The sequence below is a fragment of the Amblyomma mixtum genome, chromosome 8 (genome assembly GCF_055824585.1).
Source record: "Amblyomma mixtum isolate Tamu chromosome 8, ASM5582458v1, whole genome shotgun sequence".
NCBI lineage: Eukaryota > Metazoa > Arthropoda > Arachnida > Ixodida > Ixodidae > Amblyomma > Amblyomma mixtum.
The window spans coordinates 15,840,127-15,856,797 of record NC_143019.1 but is presented as its reverse complement, the minus strand read 5'-3'; the positions used below and the strand labels follow the sequence as shown (position 1 = coordinate 15,856,797).

The window sequence follows — 16,671 nt, the reverse complement described above, 5'->3', positions numbered from 1 at the left end:
CACAGGAACACATAAAACAGCAAATGGAAGTGCTGGCTGAACACCATTATGATGGACCTATTGGTTGCACATCTTTCTCTGTATAGCACATACAAAAACAGCTGAAGCTAGAACACAATGGGCACCAAACTGTGGCATCTGTGGTGTTTTTCCTTTTGTGTGCTCTTGTGTCGACTTGCCAGCAATTGTAATGTCATCATTGAGTTAATGTCCACCGTTATTTCATGCCTGTTGATAGAGTGATAAGTGATGAGCTAGCACACCTACTTTGGAGACATCGAAGATGCCAGCCAGTTGTGTTGGATGTTCCATCCCCTGTACTGGTAGCTAAAATGTCATCTTGCAATGCAAGCGGCTACCATCCTTGCTGTCCCCTACTGGCCAGACTGGATTCCATCACGGCATCAACTTCGTTAGCTCACCTGCTGTTGCTGCGGCGGTGTGGTGTTGTGCATGCTTCTGTCGTCATTTTGGATGTGGTGGGTTCCTTAGTGGGTTGCGTGACCTGTGGGTGGATGTCGTCGCAGGAGCGCGACCTGGACCGGAGCCAGGTGCAGAAGCTGCTGGAGCAGAACGCACAGCTGCGCCTCGACCACCAGGCGGCCCTGGACGAGAACGTGCAGCTGCAGGGGGAGCTGCAGAGGCTGCGCTCGTCCTCCACGCAGGCTTCTTCCCCACGTGAGTGGCGGCACCGTGGTTGCTCGCTTTTCATTTGCAGAGTGAAAGAGGTTAGTTGCAGCACCAGTCAGTTCAAGACTTGAGAGCTGCTGGTAAACAACCTTAGGCAGGATAACACTGGTAACGGAACTCGCATACGGTTGACACAAACCAGCAATGAAAAACATTCAAGAAAGAATAAACATAAGTTCTTCTCCATTCGAATGCCTTCCCATCTAGCTCACATCCAGGTGCTGTTCAAGACGCCTCTCTTTTCTGATACTATTCAAGTACGAACTACATTGAAGCAGGGCTATCATTCACATTCACATGTGTGTTGAGAGCTGCTTCAGTGCTAGTGAGGGTAATGACTGCAAGAAGAAAAAGAAAAGGAAGACGTAAAAAATGTTTTATCTTTGACATCAGATTTATTGATTATTGAGTGTTGTGCTGCACCCTGCCTACAGATGAAGACTCGAATCTACAGAAGATACTTATTATGCGGCAGAACGCTGATAAAACAAAGAATCCGGAACTCGGAAAGAGAGAGGGAGAGAAAGAGGGACCGTCTTCAATTCTGTGCAGGCACAGAGAACAGCCTGCTGGAGCAGCTGAACACGGACGCCGAGACCAGGGCGCTGCACTTTGAGCTGGAAAACAGGCGACTGCAGGTCCTCCTGGACGAGATGAAGGCGCAGGTCTGCCTTTGCTCCATTTTTATGAATTAGTTGGATAAGCAAGAAATGTTCAGAAGGGTATATGCTTGGGCTTGTTGGTTCATAACTGAAAGGTGAAAAACATAGCGCAAAGAGACGAGGACACAGAAAGACGGACAACACACGGCGCTAACTTCCAACAATGGTTTATTTCAGAAAGAAAGGTGGTTTTATAACGACATCATGACCAACACGCCATCAAACCATGTGCTAGCAAAGCGTATCAGCCAGATATGCGAGCTCTTTCACCATCAATGATACAGAGGGGGTACTAACACAATCATCTTTCAAAAGTGATATCCATTCCGCTTCTATGATTTCTCGTGTCAACCGGTTATTGTGCACTTTTAAAACCATGCATTGTTCAAGAAGCGGTATGCCGTGACACGACCGGCAGTGGGCTGACAACCCTTTTCCACGCATATCATCTACGTCACGCCCATGCTCTCGAAGCCTATCATTCAGGCATCTGCCGGTTTGCCCTACATACTGCTTGCCACAGGAAAGAGGAATTTGATAAATGACATTTTCAATACAATTGACAAACTTTTTCCTATGTTTTTTCGTACAACCAACACCCTTTTTAGATTTTTTGAAATGTTTCGTACACAGATGACTTAACTTCTTAGGCGCCGAAAAAACCACTCTGACTCCCGAACGTTGCGCTATTTTTTTGAGATTATGAGAAAACTTATGAAAATAAGGAACGACGGCAACTTTTTCTTTCTTGCTCATGGCTTCCTGGTTATCCTGGCCTTTTTTATTGCAGACTTTCTTCAAAACACCTTCTGCCACAGACACTAGGACATGGGAAGGGTATCCAGCATTCTCAAGCCTTTTACATTGCTGAGAAAAACTTTCATGCATGAGGTGCGGGCAAGACTTCTTCAAACAATTAAAAAATGAAAGGCTAGCAATAGATCTTTTGCTGGATGTGCTGGATGTTCAAACCTCGTGGCGAAAAACCATTGTTACCTTTTCATTCAGCCCATTCTAAGCTCGTAAAAAGATCTATTGCTAGCCTTTCATTTTTTAATTGTTTGAAGAAGTCTTGCCCGCACCTCATGCATGAAAGTTTTTCTCAGCAATGTAAAAGGCTTGAGAATGCTGGATACCCTTCCCATGTCCTAGTGTCTGTGGCAGAAGGTGTTTTGAAGAAAGTCTGCAATAAAAAAGGCCAGGATAACCAGGAAGCCATGAGCAAGAAAGAAAAAGTTGCCGTCGTTCCTTATTTTCATAAGTTTTCTCATAATCTCAAAAAAATAGCGCAACGTTCGGGAGCCAGAGTGGTTTTTTCGGCGCCTAAGAAGTTAAGTCATCTGTGTACGAAACATTTCAAAAAATCTAAAAAGGGTGTTGGTTGTACGAAAAAACATAGGAAAAAGTTTGTCAATTGTATTGAAAATGTCATTTATCAAATTCCTCTTTCCTGTGGCAAGCAGTATGTAGGGCAAACCGGCAGATGCCTGAATGATAGGCTTCGAGAGCATGGGCGTGACGTAGATGATATGCGTGGAAAAGGGTTGTCAGCCCACTGCCGGTCGTGTCACTGCATACCGCTTCTTGAACAATGCATGGTTTTAAAAGTGCACAATAACCGGTTGACACGAGAAATCATAGAAGCGGAATGGATATCACTTTTGAAAGATGATTGTGTTAGTACCCCCTCTGTATCATTGATGGCGAAAGAGCTCGCATATCTGGCTGATACGCTTTGCTAGCACATGGTTTGACGGCGTGTTGGTCATGATGTCGTTATAAAACCACCTTTCTTTCTGAAATAAACCATTGTTGGAAGTTAGCGCCGTGTGTTGTCCGTCTTTCTGTGTCCTCGTCTCTTTGCGGTACGTTTTTCACCTTTCAGTTAAGAAATGTTCGTTTAATAAACTTCAAGTCAATAATGGATAGGCTGCTGCCTGTTTGCTTGATGCCACCGATTCATTTAGTTCAATCTTGTCTTGAAAGCAAAGGGGCATCTCCTGTAATATTTATATCCTTGAACTCAGTTTTCTGGCTGTGAGCAGCCCTTCTTGGTAGTAGGGGGTAATGGTGGATGCTTCCACTGTAAGTAATGGATTTTTTTTACATGCTGACTCTCGTTTTTTTATTTTTTATTTCATATCTGAGGTTTCTTGATGCACATTGAAGTCTTTGTATCCAGTTGTTTTTGCTTTTGTGGTTTTGCACAAATTCTATGCGCAAAAGCACACTGCACTTTTTATAATTTTTGAATTTTCACTTGTTCTCTCTCGGGTATTCATACTAGGTGGAGGAGAGCCCAACAAAGGATGAACTTCGGGCACAGGTGAGCATACCTACAGCCATAGTTACTGTGACAAGTTGGCTGTAACAAAAATAAATGGAATTAAACCACTAACCACTATTAAGTGACTCCGTAACTACTATACAGTCTTTGTTAGCACTTGCATTCAGGAAGTTATGAGTGATTTTTTATGCTTTTGGAGCAAGCCAGCTGACTGTTATTAGTTTCTGATTTTGTTTGATTGGTGATTAGTTTGGCCTTCATAGGTATCAATGAAAGCACCTTTGATAGACTGCCCTGTCAGCAGTGGCCACTGGCCACTCGCATCACTTGACTTGTTGTTGTTTACTTCTGTTATGGTTTAAGGTTAGGATGCTTGCATCTAGTTGTCTTTCTGTCTCCAAGTATCTTTTTGGAGAGAGAGAAAAAACTTCACTGACACGAAATGTCGAAACTTGACCCTAGCCTACTGCTTTGCAATAGGGAAAAGTGGGATGCAAGGTAGGGTTTCAGTTGGTAATATGAATTGAGCATGGCATGCTTATGCTGTGCAATGCCATTCTTCTTCAGTATGCAATAGCCAATGAGCGACTTGAGCAACTTGAACAAGAAAGGACGACACAGGAACAGCAGCGGGAAGGTGACCTTCGTCGAATAGCAGGCCTGGAATCGGAGAAAGTGGAATTGCAACGTCAGCTTGAGATCAGGAAGGTGATCTTTCTTTATGCAATTTGGACAAGTCCTCTTGATGCTGTGCTCAGTATCATGCTTTCAGATATTGCAAGTAAACTTGTGCATTTAATACTCCTCCAGCGAGATTTATAAATCAGTCCGTGGAAGAACATATTAAAGTTGATTCTCATTGAGTAGTTCTTGCCATTCACCTATGCATAAATCTGTGTGTCTGGAGTCTGTGAGCATTGCAAGTGCGGGAAGCATCACTTTGTGCACGTATTGCCACTCATCTGAATCAGGGACCTTCATCTCACTGCAGATAGCCAGGAGAAGTTGTATGCTGGAAAAGACTGTTTTAAACTTGCTGCAGCACTTGCTGAAGTCTGGCTTCCTCGTTTCTTTTAGTAAAAAAAAAAAAAATTATTTCAATATCTATTGTGCTGTGAAAGTGTTGTGAAAGTGAATTTAAAAGCACTGTTGAAGCGTTCGGCTTCATTTGGACTTGGCCGATACGAAAGCATTAGGGCACTGTGACTCTGTAATGGTCACATATCTTGCTATGCCATATTGTTGCAAGTAAGTATTAGACTGCGCACAGAAACTGTCAAATAGAGTGATCAACGGAATGCACGGGGCAGATAACCGGGGGTCCATCGAAACAACAGAGTGGGCTTTAGGAGAAGGGAGAGGTTGTCGAGGGTCGTAGAAAACTGTTTGGCATCTGCTGGTGCGGTGTGAGTCAGAGGAGAGGTACCAGCAAAACGTACTGAGAGAGGCTTCTGTCATCCTGTGGCGGATTTAACTCTGCTGGTGATCTCTTTCAGAGCGAGTGTGCGAAAATGGAGGAAATAGAGAAGGCTGCTGCAGCATCGAACTTGGAAGCGCAACGTCTTCAGAAGGCTCTTGATGCGTCACAGACAAGGCTGTCCACATGTAGGACAGAACTCCAGGTGAGGTGGTGGAGACAGCCTCGCAGGGTGGCAGCCTCTGCAATGTTTGCGTGACAGGCATACACTACACTGAATGCTGCATCGAAGACACCAGAGCTCATGTTTGTAAGTTATGTGTCACAAACTGCACCCAGCTTTGAGTACCAGCTTGAGCATCTTGGGGAAAAGATCGCAGCTGTGCGGGAAGTAGGTCAATAGAAATGTGTGCAAGGATAGAAATTGTGAATAACTACAAAACAGATAGCATGCTGTTGGCATACATCCTTTTTTGACTTGCTAGAGCTGCAGGGAAGGGTTCTGCCAACATAAATTTCGAGTCAGCTTCCTTTTGGCTGTCGAGAGCTGTAAGTTGGGGTAGTTGACTAGCATGTAGCAGTATGTGCTATATGCTTATTGTAAAGTTGGTTCAAATATTACCACGTGCTGTTACTGTATACTAAGGAGTGAAAACTGTTTGTTGCATTCACATGCAGTTGGGATTTGTATAGTATTACATTCTTTGCAGCGTCATTGCTGGGGTCCGAATACAATAGTTTACGTACCGACAAGTAGTTTACCTACTTGCAAAGCATGGAATGGGAACAAACTCGCTAGTTGTGGTGCAGCTTAAAATGCATGCAGTTTCTGCATTGCCAACTGCCTTGTGGTGCTGCAGGCTGCGGAGGCAGAGAACGCAAAGCTTCAGTCAACGTTGGAGTCGCTCAAGAGCCAGCTCCAGCGGATGCACAGCATCGAGTTGGAAGGTGCAGACATGGAAACGTGGCTGCACCGGGTTGAGCAAGAGCGGCGGTCGCTGGAGCGTGAAGCAAGTCGGCTTCGGTCATCACTCCAGGTGTGTAGGCATTAGAGGGCAGAAGAACTTGTTTTGCACGACTGGATGCTGTTGCCTCCAAATTTTTGCACATTTTGTAAAGGTGTCTTTTTTTTCTATTGCCTTTTGTGAAAGAAAAAGAGTAGAAGACCAATGAAACAGTGGTTATTGGCTTATACAACTCACTTGGATGAAGCTGAAGGCTAAACAATAGACCTCTCCCTGATGTAAACAGTGTGTCGTCAAAAAGGTATGACCTGATGAGCAAAATCGTCGACTTTCGGTTCTGAACTGGTTTTTCTGCTGTTGCGTGGGCTGCCGTGGTGGCTCAGTGGTTATGGTGCTCGGCTGCTGACCCGAAAGACTGGAGTTCGATCCCGGATATTTATTGCAAGAGACATCGGGGCTAGTTGGTACGATGACGTAATGAATAAACAGCGCTAAAGATGAGTACGAAGAGCAAGCAGGACAAGCGCTGCTCTTCGTCCTCGTCTTTAGCGCTGTTTGTTCATTATGATATTTATTTCTGCTTTCACTTCAGCCCTCATTGCTTTTAGTCACTTCTTCGCTGTCTGTGTAGCACATTGCCTTCCCTGCCGCCATCGTGGCAGTGAGACTTCATAGATACTGTAGAATTTTTGCACTAGAACAGCTGTAAAGGTATCCAGTATTGCGAAGATAAATGGTAGCTAGAGAAAACACGCCATAAGCACAGTGGAGTCTGTGATGCCGTCAGCCTGTGAAAAAAAGGCTGAAGTGCCACGTTGTGATGGCAGTGGTGCTTTGGCTGTCAACGCTGTTTTAGTTTGCCCCTGATTGTGGAGTTCCAATGCCCAGCTTCTGTGATTTGTTCTTGTTTTTTTGTAACGTGGATAAATAACGATGTGCTCCCGAACTTTGTTCTCTGTTCAGGCCAAGGACGAGTCGTTGGACGAGCTGTCCTCACGTGTGTCCACCCTGGAGCGCGAGAACGAGCAGCTGCGCCGGGAAGCTCAGAAGGCAGCGGCCGCAGCTGTGCACGCGCGAGACCTGGAACAGCGCTGCCAGGAGTTGTCACAGAAGGCCTCGTTGGAAACACAGGCACTCAGCGATCTACGACAGGTACCTTGTAGAGACTATTGGCTAACCGATGCGAATGAAGAGATGAAAAGGGGCTGGATAGTAGTTCATGTTGACAATAAACATGCTGCTTTTCATAGTTGATAGGTTATTAATGCACAAGGTACATTATACATCTGCTCTTTCACTTTTCCTTGTTAGCATGTTTTACTTCAGTATTTTGGGTGGAGAGGGAAGGGCTGACAGCTTGTGGTTTCTCACTTAGCCTCTGAGTCTATGAGAAGTCTCATTCTTTCATCTCGTTCACATTGACATTGCTTTGCAGGAGCTGGTAGAGGAAAAATTGCGCAATGAGCAGCTGACCAGTGAGCTGGAACGCATTGCTACAAGCTTGGAGCTGACGACAAGCCTGTGGAAGACGCAAAGGGAGAACAGGTGGGCCTGCACAAGAAGTGTGACTCTTTCTGTCTCATAAATTATCTGCTTTACTAGGCTGCTTGCTTGATGCATTACTGACACTGAATTTTTGGAGAACTTGCATTTTTTTTTTTTTTGTGCTCAGTCGGGAGACACAGGAGTCGCCGAGGGAGACGACCTTTGCACCTCTTTTCTGCCTGGAGAAGACCAAAGCAGTGTTGGAAGAGTAAGTGCCCTTTATCATCCTGAATGTCGTCACACGATCATAGGGTTCTGTTTTGGCTAGGGGTGCAGATAAAAGTATGCCGAATGTCGTGTGGTCTAGTATTTCATTTGTTAATGCTGTGCAACTTCAAAGCCCTTTTAATGTTTCCAGTGGTGCTCCAGCTGCTCCATTTGCTCCATTTTGATACATTTACATTTTGCTGCACCAGTCTGCTCCAAAAGTGACAAATCGATCAATATTGCTCCTTAGCTGCTCCAAAAAGAAGATACGGTCGCGGGAAAGCAACTATATTGAGCCATTCAGGATTTCGGTTGACAACCTACTAAAATGTTTTCGCAGTTGCCAACCTAGGGCGTTGGTGGGCTGCCTTGTGGTAAAATTTAGCAGCCAGTTTTTATGGAGGAAGGAAAGAACTCGGGAGAGGCTGTTACTTCACATTTTTTGAAGCCGGCTCCTGTAGGGAAAGAAACTGAGCAGGGAGCGTCCAGTGAAGCCTAGTCATAAAGACCATCGCCGCCCCCATTGAAGCGCGTGATTTCAGACCTTCATGTAGTAAAGGTGTTGCGGGAGTTTACCTTGATGTAACGAACTGGCTACGCCCTCTCTCTGTTAGTGCTGAGCCACTCAAAATTTGTTAGAACCACGCGAAAGTTCCGTGACGATAAAGCACGAACTGACATGAGAGGAACGCCGATCGCATCGAGCCGCTGCAGTTGGCGCAACGCGCCGTGCTCCAGCGCCGTTGGCGCATCTCTGGCTCTTTCTCTTTAGGAACGTCATACCACGTGGCGTTACAACTGTTCATGCTCAAAAGCAGCGAAAAATGATAGGGCATAGCAAAAAAGAAAAGACACGAGCAGTGCGCGGCCATCACTGCTGCGTGGTTGTAAAGAAAAATGTAAAGAAAAATCTCAGACTTTTTAAAAATTTCGTTATGGCCACGTTTAACTGTAGAGCCAACATGAAAAAAGAATGATTCTAGTAAACGTGTTCTCTGGACTTTTAGTCAAGCACACTTGGTTGAACTAGCGTGCAAGGCAGTGTGAGCATTAATAAAATATTTTCTCTGTTTTTGTGATTGTTTTTTTTCTAGCTACGCATGGCTGAACCTTATCTCGTTAGGAACAAACTCTTTGTGACTCCTTTATTCCGTTCATGCTGTTCCCATGTTGCTCCAGGGTTATCGTTCTGATACAAATGTGCTCCAGAATGGATATTTTTCTGCTCCAAAAATTGCTCCAGAACTTGAAATGGCTGGACCACCACTGTGTTTCATTCTAATGAGTTATGCATATGATAAAAACTATAGAAAAAAAAACTTTCTGATGGTTAGCCCACCTGTGAAAAGTGTTTGTGGTCTTCTACAGTAGACAGCGAGGGCACAAGTGCTAGTTTACAGTGCTGCTTACCCAGGGTGTCACGGTTCCTGAAAAAGATTTGTCATGCCATTTTTAAGACGTTTTGCTTGCCCCCTTCTTCCTAATCATTACACTTGTTGAGTAGACATTGGTGCTGAAATAAATTTCGCTTTTGGTGCTTATAGTGCACATAATGCTGAAGAGCGTTTAAGCTGGGATTCCTTTTAGTAGAAGGGGCAGTTTCTGGAGGTGAGCTTTTAAAGCAGCATAGTAAACCTTAAGTCACAGTGTCTGCTTGAAACTGCAGTGAAGTCATGTTGATATGAAGTTAGTTTGCTCCCATCAGCATCAAGTTGGCCAAAGAGGCCCAGCTTAATTTCAACTGTGCATAATTCAAACACATTTTTGGTCTTCTTTGAGTTCAAATTATTGAATGTCAGCTTTACAGTATTTTTGTTTGTTCCTCACTGTTTCTAAAACAAAATTTAAAAAACTTTTTTTTTTTGTTCCCAGGGTTGAGAACCTGTCCAGCGTGAGTGCGGAAGACAAGCGGTCGAAAGCTGACCGAGAAGCCCTCCTACCCAAGAGCACTGAGCTGATTGAGTGTGTCCCTGAATTATCCAACAGGTATGCACCACAGTGTGTTCCTTAGTGCCATGAGCTTTCTGGTGGTTGAAGTTTCTTCGTGAATGCGTTTTGTTTGAGATTAAAAGGATCGTGTTCAAATATGAAAGGAAAGGAATTTGCTTTGTCAAGCTCAGTGTCACCATAGCCTGTGGAAATAGGGATAAGTTCATTATGTCTTTCTTTACTGCAGCTATAGGGACACTGAAGACACACTGAAGTTGGTCTGCATTGATAGACTACCGTGTTTTAAAGACAAATACAGCATTGTCTCTGAAAACACGGCTTTTATTAGGTAGAAAGGGTAAAAAAACTTGGGGAGCCTTCTTGACCGCATTCTTAAAGAAGAAAATGCCATAGCAACTGGAAGTTGGCCTACCCCCAAAAATTTCAAAGGACCCCCAATTTCTAAAAGTAGGCCCACCCCAGAAAAATTCTGGGGGCACTTCGACGATCTAAAGTGCACAAGGTGAAAGCCTTTTCATGCAACTTTGGCTGCTACTGTGACTTGGATTGGCTAGTCATGACTAATTAGTGATTGCTTATGACTAACTAGTCATGATTGGTTAATGACTTATTAGTTGATGACTAACTAATCATGATTGTTTAATGACTAACTAGTTATTACTAACCAGTCATGGGTAGTCATGAAAAATCAGTTATGACTGGTTAATGACTAGTTAGTCATGACTTGTGACTAGTAATGACTAGCTACGACTTTCACTTCAGATGTAACAGACGGACGGACAGAGTCATGGCCGCGAGTATGAGCGCTTAAAGGCTTTTGCCTTAAAATAGATTAAGGTGGATTGGTGGGTATCATCAGCTGGTGGATTAAGGTGGAAGAGTGTGTCGGGTTAATTTAAACCTATAAAGGGGATCATTGGGAGGTACTCAAACATTCCAGTCCTCAGATTTTCAAATTTGGCAGTGCCGATGACAGCACGAACCTCTCGACCAATCAGGGAATTTCATTGCAGAGGAACTGAAAATTTTTTGGGACGACTACAATCTAAATGTTATCGCATCAAAAATTAAATAATACAGGTGTTGCTGCCACTGGTCGTTTTTGCTGGCGTACTGCAGTGTGTCAAGATATCATACGCGTAAGGTGGAGCTCAACTGTGCCCTCCAATTTTTGCAGCATGGACAGAGACAAGCTTATCTCGATGAAAGTCGTGGAGCTTAAGGAGAGCATTCTGGCCCTCGAAAAAAAGGTGAGTACGCACAGAAACCCTCTTCTTTTACTTGAAACTTCTTTCATGCCACAAAGCTTGCTGCATACTGTTGTTGTGCCACTTGGGTCAAGAAGGAGCTGTTTGTTGGGGCTTCCATTTCAAGCTACTGTAGAACCGAAAGGACAATTGCAAACCGGGTGATGCTTCCTGTACCATTCCAGGCAGCACTAGGCTTATATTTATCTTATATTTGCCATCTGGGGAGAAATGATTTTATTTGAGGAGAAATGATTGCTTGTCGAGTAGTTTCCACATGTGAATAGGTGGCTGCTCATTGTGCTGTCCCATCATTGGCCTTGCCATGGGCTGCCCATGTGTGGTGTTTTCCAAGTGACATATCGCTTCCAATGGGGCAAAGCTCCGAGCGTTGACCACCACCATCAGCAGCAATGCGGAAGTTTTGCAGCAGCGGGAAGGCACATTGTGAACTGTCACCCTTCGCATATTCAGAGACATAGACGGTGCAGTTAAGACTTCTCCAGCATGATCGAATAGTGGCGTATTGTTGCCTCTGTCAGTGGCAGAACATCATCCAATATTGGCAATGCCTATGAGAGAGCTGAAGACAGTCAAATGCCAATGCCCTATCATTAAAAAACCTATGTATATGCGAGACATGCTTTGCCTGTTTGCCCAAATACGGGGCCTCACAGAGCAGCTGAGGACCCAATTTAAGTGCCTTTGAGTCTGCACTAGTAACTATGAGGTTGCCTCGGCCACAGACACAAATATGGTTTCTGTGGTATTACACGTATGGTATTCCTTTTTTAGGCCAGCGAATATATTTAAGCTGTTTTGGTTAGAGCAAACTGCCGCTTTACACATAGTTTTTCCACGGTCCCACGAGTTATGCCTTAACGAGGCTTCACTGTAATGCTAACCAGTTTAAGTTGCACCCAAGGCATGCACATTAAAAAGCCTTGATCCAAGAGGAGGCTGTGATACAACACTGTAACTAATGTTTGGCCATGTGATGCGGAATAGCTGGTATCAGTACTGCCACTGAAAGTAGTTGCACCTCAGGATTGCAGCTTCAGTGGTCTTTCGTTTGATTTCTCAAAACTGTGCCCCGTGGTGTGGCTGTTGACCCTTCTTCTCCCCACCCAGAATGGCTGCCTGGAGGAGGAAGCGTGGCGCCTGCGAAGCCAGCTGCAGGCACTGCAGGAGCACACGGCCTCCCTGCAGGGCAGGGCAACCAGCGGGGAACAGCGCCACCTGGGACTGCAGGCACAGCATGCCCAGCTTCAGGTGGGTGTGCGTGTGCACGCATGTGTACTTAGTATGTGTGTGCACACATGCAGGCGATTCAGTGAGGCCAGGGGTTCTCAAACTGAGTTCCCCCTGAGCACCTGAATCCATTTGGGCTCAGTGCACAAACACACATTCAAATATTGTTTTTTTTTTTTCATGTTTAACAGCTAGGTTTATCATCATCATCGTCGTCATCATCATCGTCATCATCCATGTTCTGCAGTGCTGTAGTGTGTTTCATGCATTTCACAAATATTGTATGTTTTTGTCGTCGATATACCCAATTAGGAGCTGGGCAGTGCCATGCTTTATATTATGCAGCAAGTAAATCTAATAGAGCAGGGGTGTGTAAAAGCAGCATGAAGAAATTGAGGAGAGACTGCACCCTGATTGCGCAGGTGGAAGCTGCTTACCTGGGGTCACAACACACTGCCCTGCAGCAGAAAGTCACAGAGCTCCAGGAACAGCTGCTGAAGGCAGAAACCCAGCGAGATCAGGTATGGCTTCCTGATGCAGTCATTGCCTCCTCTTCATTTCCTCTCTTCATCTTTTGTGTGTGTTGTACTTATGCTGACGTTAAATTGTTTTCACCCTCCTGTGAGGATAACTGGCTCAGATGTAAAGGCATGGTTAACCTTTTCCCCGCAGCTCTCTGTAGAGAAGGCGGAACTGGCCCAGAGCCGGGAGGCCCTCGTGCGGGACCACCAGGTGCTGGAGAAACTGCACGAGCAGCTGTCGGCCGACTACCAGGCCCTGGCGTCAAATCTCAGCTGCGTCAAGGCCTCGTGCAAGCTGCTCAAGCAGGAGAACGCCAGCCTCAAGGTGGGTGGGCGCGATGCAGATCGACTGATTGTACGAGTTGAATGGCATGCTTCTGCCTTTCCATCCTGCCCATCCTTCCCCACGTAGGCCTGCGCATAGTGCCCTCCTGTGTCTGTTCTCATAACTACAAGGTACACTAGCAAGCACTCATCCATGCCACTATCTGCAATTAGGTCTCCTGTAGCCAATGCCTTCACCAACACACTCTCCTAACACGGCAAAAGAAGAAGTTTGCTCTTGCATCAATTCTGTTGGGTTCTCAACCTGTCTGCCACCGTGCAGAATGACTGCAAAGGATTCTTAGATGGCTAAGGTATCAAGAATAATCGTGAAGGATACTAGGTACCTCCAGCGTGAAACCTCAAAGTTCCAGCCACATCATGGACAGCTCTGAAGGCATGCCAAGCTCTGTTCTGCTTCCTTAGGGCATCATGCTTGCACGATAGGTTACGAATTTACCACACATGCATCCTCAGTTGGCATCCTTCTTCCCTAGTTCATCCTCTTCTCCCCTTTTATGGGTAGCCAATCAGAATCCTCTCCTGGTTAACCTCCTTCCTCTCCTTCTCCTCTCTGTTTCTCTCTCCTAAGCAGCACTTCATGCTTTGTTTCTGTTGTCAGCAGAAGGTGCACTATAACAATCATGCTAGCAATTTTTTGCAGCGGGGGTAAAACAGCAGTGGGTTGCGGTGATGACGTAGTCTGGAAGTTTCTCGGGCTTCAACCGTGCGTTCTCGCTTGTCTTCCAGGAGCAACTCGAGGACGCGGCCCTTTCGGGTGAAGTGCTCCGACTAGCCCAAGATGAACCGTTGGCAAGGAATCTGCGCTCTGAAAATGCCAAGCTGAAGGTGGGTGTGCCGTGCATGGTACACTGCGCAGCATTGAGGCAGGTCATATTGAGATGTTTCACCTTGATCATGATAGCACCCTCTGCTGCTTTTTCTCAGACCGTCGCAATAACCACTGAATCAGGTAGTAGGCATGACAGCGTGAAAAACTTTGAAATCACTGTGGCGGCCCGCATTGGAGCAATGCGAAAGCAAAACATCCACGTACTGTATCGACGCCTGAAGCTGTTCTGATGTCCATGTACTATGTAACTGAGTAATGCTTGTTGGGGGGGCTAGTTGGTGCATGGTTCCAGAAAAAGGTTGTAGCGCCGAAACAGACAACACACAGAAAGCTAGACATGCCCGTCTAGCTTTCTTTTCTGGAACAACCCTTTTCTGGAACCTTGTACTACTATATCAGTGTCCTTGGCTATTTTGACATCTAAGTGTATTTTTTCGCGTCTTTTTTGCATTTAATTAATTGACTAATTGCACCTCATCAGCCAAATTTTTCCCACGGCAACATTTTATCACACACTGTCTATCACAATCACTCTTCCGCACATTTATCTTCAGAGAACGACGTAACCTTGCGGACAAAATTGCGGACACTTTTTGCTGACGTGATGGTGGCATATAATGCTCTCGCATTAATAAATGGATGACAGCTGTTCTTGTCAGGTGTGCTGCTGTAAGTCTGAATCCTCCTAATTTTGCTGGCGAAAGTTCGCCTTATGAGTAGTCTATTTATTTTACGAAGAAAGATATTGGAATAACAACCCTCTGCCGTTTTTTTTTTATTGAAACAAAAAGGGAAGAACATGGCGCATATGTCCCTCTTGCTGCATTGCTTATGTCTTTTTCTTTGCTTGCTTTAATTCTTTGTTTCCCAGCAGAAAATTTCATGTTGCACAAGATGTACTGTCTGTTTGCTTTGGTGACACCTCCCACAGTTCTACATTGTTGATTTTGATCCATGTGGCACTGTGCTAGTTGGTTAATGGGTGAACTAAAATTTGTTAGCGTCAATTGAACTTTGTTGGTTAATACTGCTTGAAGTGCAGTGTATGTACCGTTGCTACAGGAGCATTTGGAGAAGTCATACAGCCATCTTTCTTTGAGCACAATGTTGCATTCATACAAGTGCTCTTACATGCATTAGATAATAAGTGCACAGTTACGCTAATGTGTCTTGCACAGTTGCGCTGATGTGACTGTAATAAAAGCTTGAAATGCCCTTTGGCCCTCTCTCTCTTTGTGAACGTTCAGGAGGAGCTGAGCGCTGCGCGTCAGGCTGAGGAGAAACTGCGCACCGAGTTGGAGGCCGTGAAGAGCCAGCACCGAGCCCTGAAGGAGTCGCACAGCAACCTGCGCTTGGACCACGGCCGTCTGCGCGGAGACCTTGAGGAGAGCCGCAGTGACCTTGTTGCGGCACGGTTGGACCTTTCAAGGCTGGTGGCCAGCTATGAGGCAAGTGAAGACGCCATAAGAGCAGTGTGAACTTGCTGGCATGGGTTGTTTTTTTTTTGTAGCCTTGAAGCGTCATCACCATCAGCATTAGCAGCAGTAGTGACTTCTATTGCAGGTTAAAAACCTCTTCTAGTGGTTTCTTACGCTACTTACACACACCGCAGGCAGTCCACACCAGTGAATCTCTGAATTTCAGTGCTCTACCCAATCTATCCTTGGCTCTGTTTCCATTCCTCTGACATCAATTCTTTCATCTTATTCGGCCACTGCTTATCTGTTTTGCGTATTCATGCACCTGATAAAAAAAGAGCATTGTGCCGAGGGCGCAGAAAATTCATAACACTAGAAATGGTGAAGTCAGTAGCTGTACAAAATTGTCATTTTTTAATCGTCAGTACAACAGATTTGCTGCGCTACACTGCCAATTAAATGAATGTGTGGTTTTGGCGAGTTATGAAATGATGGGCTTCAGTATGAAAGCCCAGACTGCAACTCCACAAAAGCGGGTAAATTCAGGGGTAATTTAAACAAGAATTCCTTACACAGCCTTGGTACATTTAAGGTGCAAGGGTTTATTTAAAGCACAAAATGTTATTTAGATGGGCATCTGCAAAGTGCATTGCTGGACGTGGTTTGCAGGGTGCATTGTGCAAAGTTTCGAACTGTCTAAAGACCTGGATGTCAGGAGAGATGGATTGCCTGTTTTGCTGTGATTGTTACTGTGTCTTATGCGGGTACAAGTTGGTCAGGGCTCATTAAATATAGTCAGGTCATTTGAGTGCTTACCCGGTTTCATTCGGATCTCTGTCTGTGCCCTTTTTGCTGATGCACACTGCTGGTTGTAGTTGCCCAATTTACAGCATAACGTGCACCCTGCCATATACTAACTGATGATGCAGGAAGTTTACGACCTTAATGAAGTACGAGGAACTAATCAGGTGAGCTTTGTTTGACTGTTCGTTTTGCAGGTGCTTGCGCAGGCCCAAGGAGAGCTGCAGGACGAGAGGCGGAGACTGCTGTCTGGAATTTCCTCGCTGTTGAGCCGCTGCCGAAGTGTCCTTCCCGAATCGTCGCTGCCGGGTGGCGTGCAGGAGGACAGGGTCCTGCTGCGGGAACTCGAGGCACTCAGGGACGACCTGGAGGGCCGCCTGCGAGACTATGCACGCAAGCTGGACGGGTGAGTATATTACATGTCCCTTCTCTCGATAGCACATGCACTCTGAGCCCGGATTGTCGACGGCATCGTTCGCCATGCTGGGTGTGTGCTTTTATGTGAAGCATATTACTCGCACAACCGAGCTCTT

At 45.4% G+C, this 16,671-nt stretch overlaps 1 protein-coding gene across 1 annotated transcript in view; it reads left to right on the top strand.

Moving 5' to 3' along the window:
* LOC149331464 (uncharacterized) overlaps positions 1-16,671 on the top strand; it is a 45,735-nt gene that overhangs the window by 15,495 nt on the left and 13,569 nt on the right. The window contains exons 11-27 of the mRNA XM_089556618.1: positions 528-678; positions 1,243-1,355; positions 3,640-3,678; positions 4,207-4,347; positions 5,136-5,261; positions 5,917-6,093; positions 6,985-7,173; positions 7,457-7,566; positions 7,694-7,774; positions 9,646-9,759; positions 10,901-10,973; positions 12,102-12,242; positions 12,644-12,742; positions 12,894-13,067; positions 13,817-13,915; positions 15,167-15,367; positions 16,336-16,544. Of these exons, the coding sequence (XP_089412744.1) occupies positions 528-678; positions 1,243-1,355; positions 3,640-3,678; positions 4,207-4,347; positions 5,136-5,261; positions 5,917-6,093; positions 6,985-7,173; positions 7,457-7,566; positions 7,694-7,774; positions 9,646-9,759; positions 10,901-10,973; positions 12,102-12,242; positions 12,644-12,742; positions 12,894-13,067; positions 13,817-13,915; positions 15,167-15,367; positions 16,336-16,544 (2,237 nt within the window). The remainder of the gene's footprint in view (positions 1-527; positions 679-1,242; positions 1,356-3,639; positions 3,679-4,206; positions 4,348-5,135; positions 5,262-5,916; positions 6,094-6,984; positions 7,174-7,456; positions 7,567-7,693; positions 7,775-9,645; positions 9,760-10,900; positions 10,974-12,101; positions 12,243-12,643; positions 12,743-12,893; positions 13,068-13,816; positions 13,916-15,166; positions 15,368-16,335; positions 16,545-16,671) is intronic.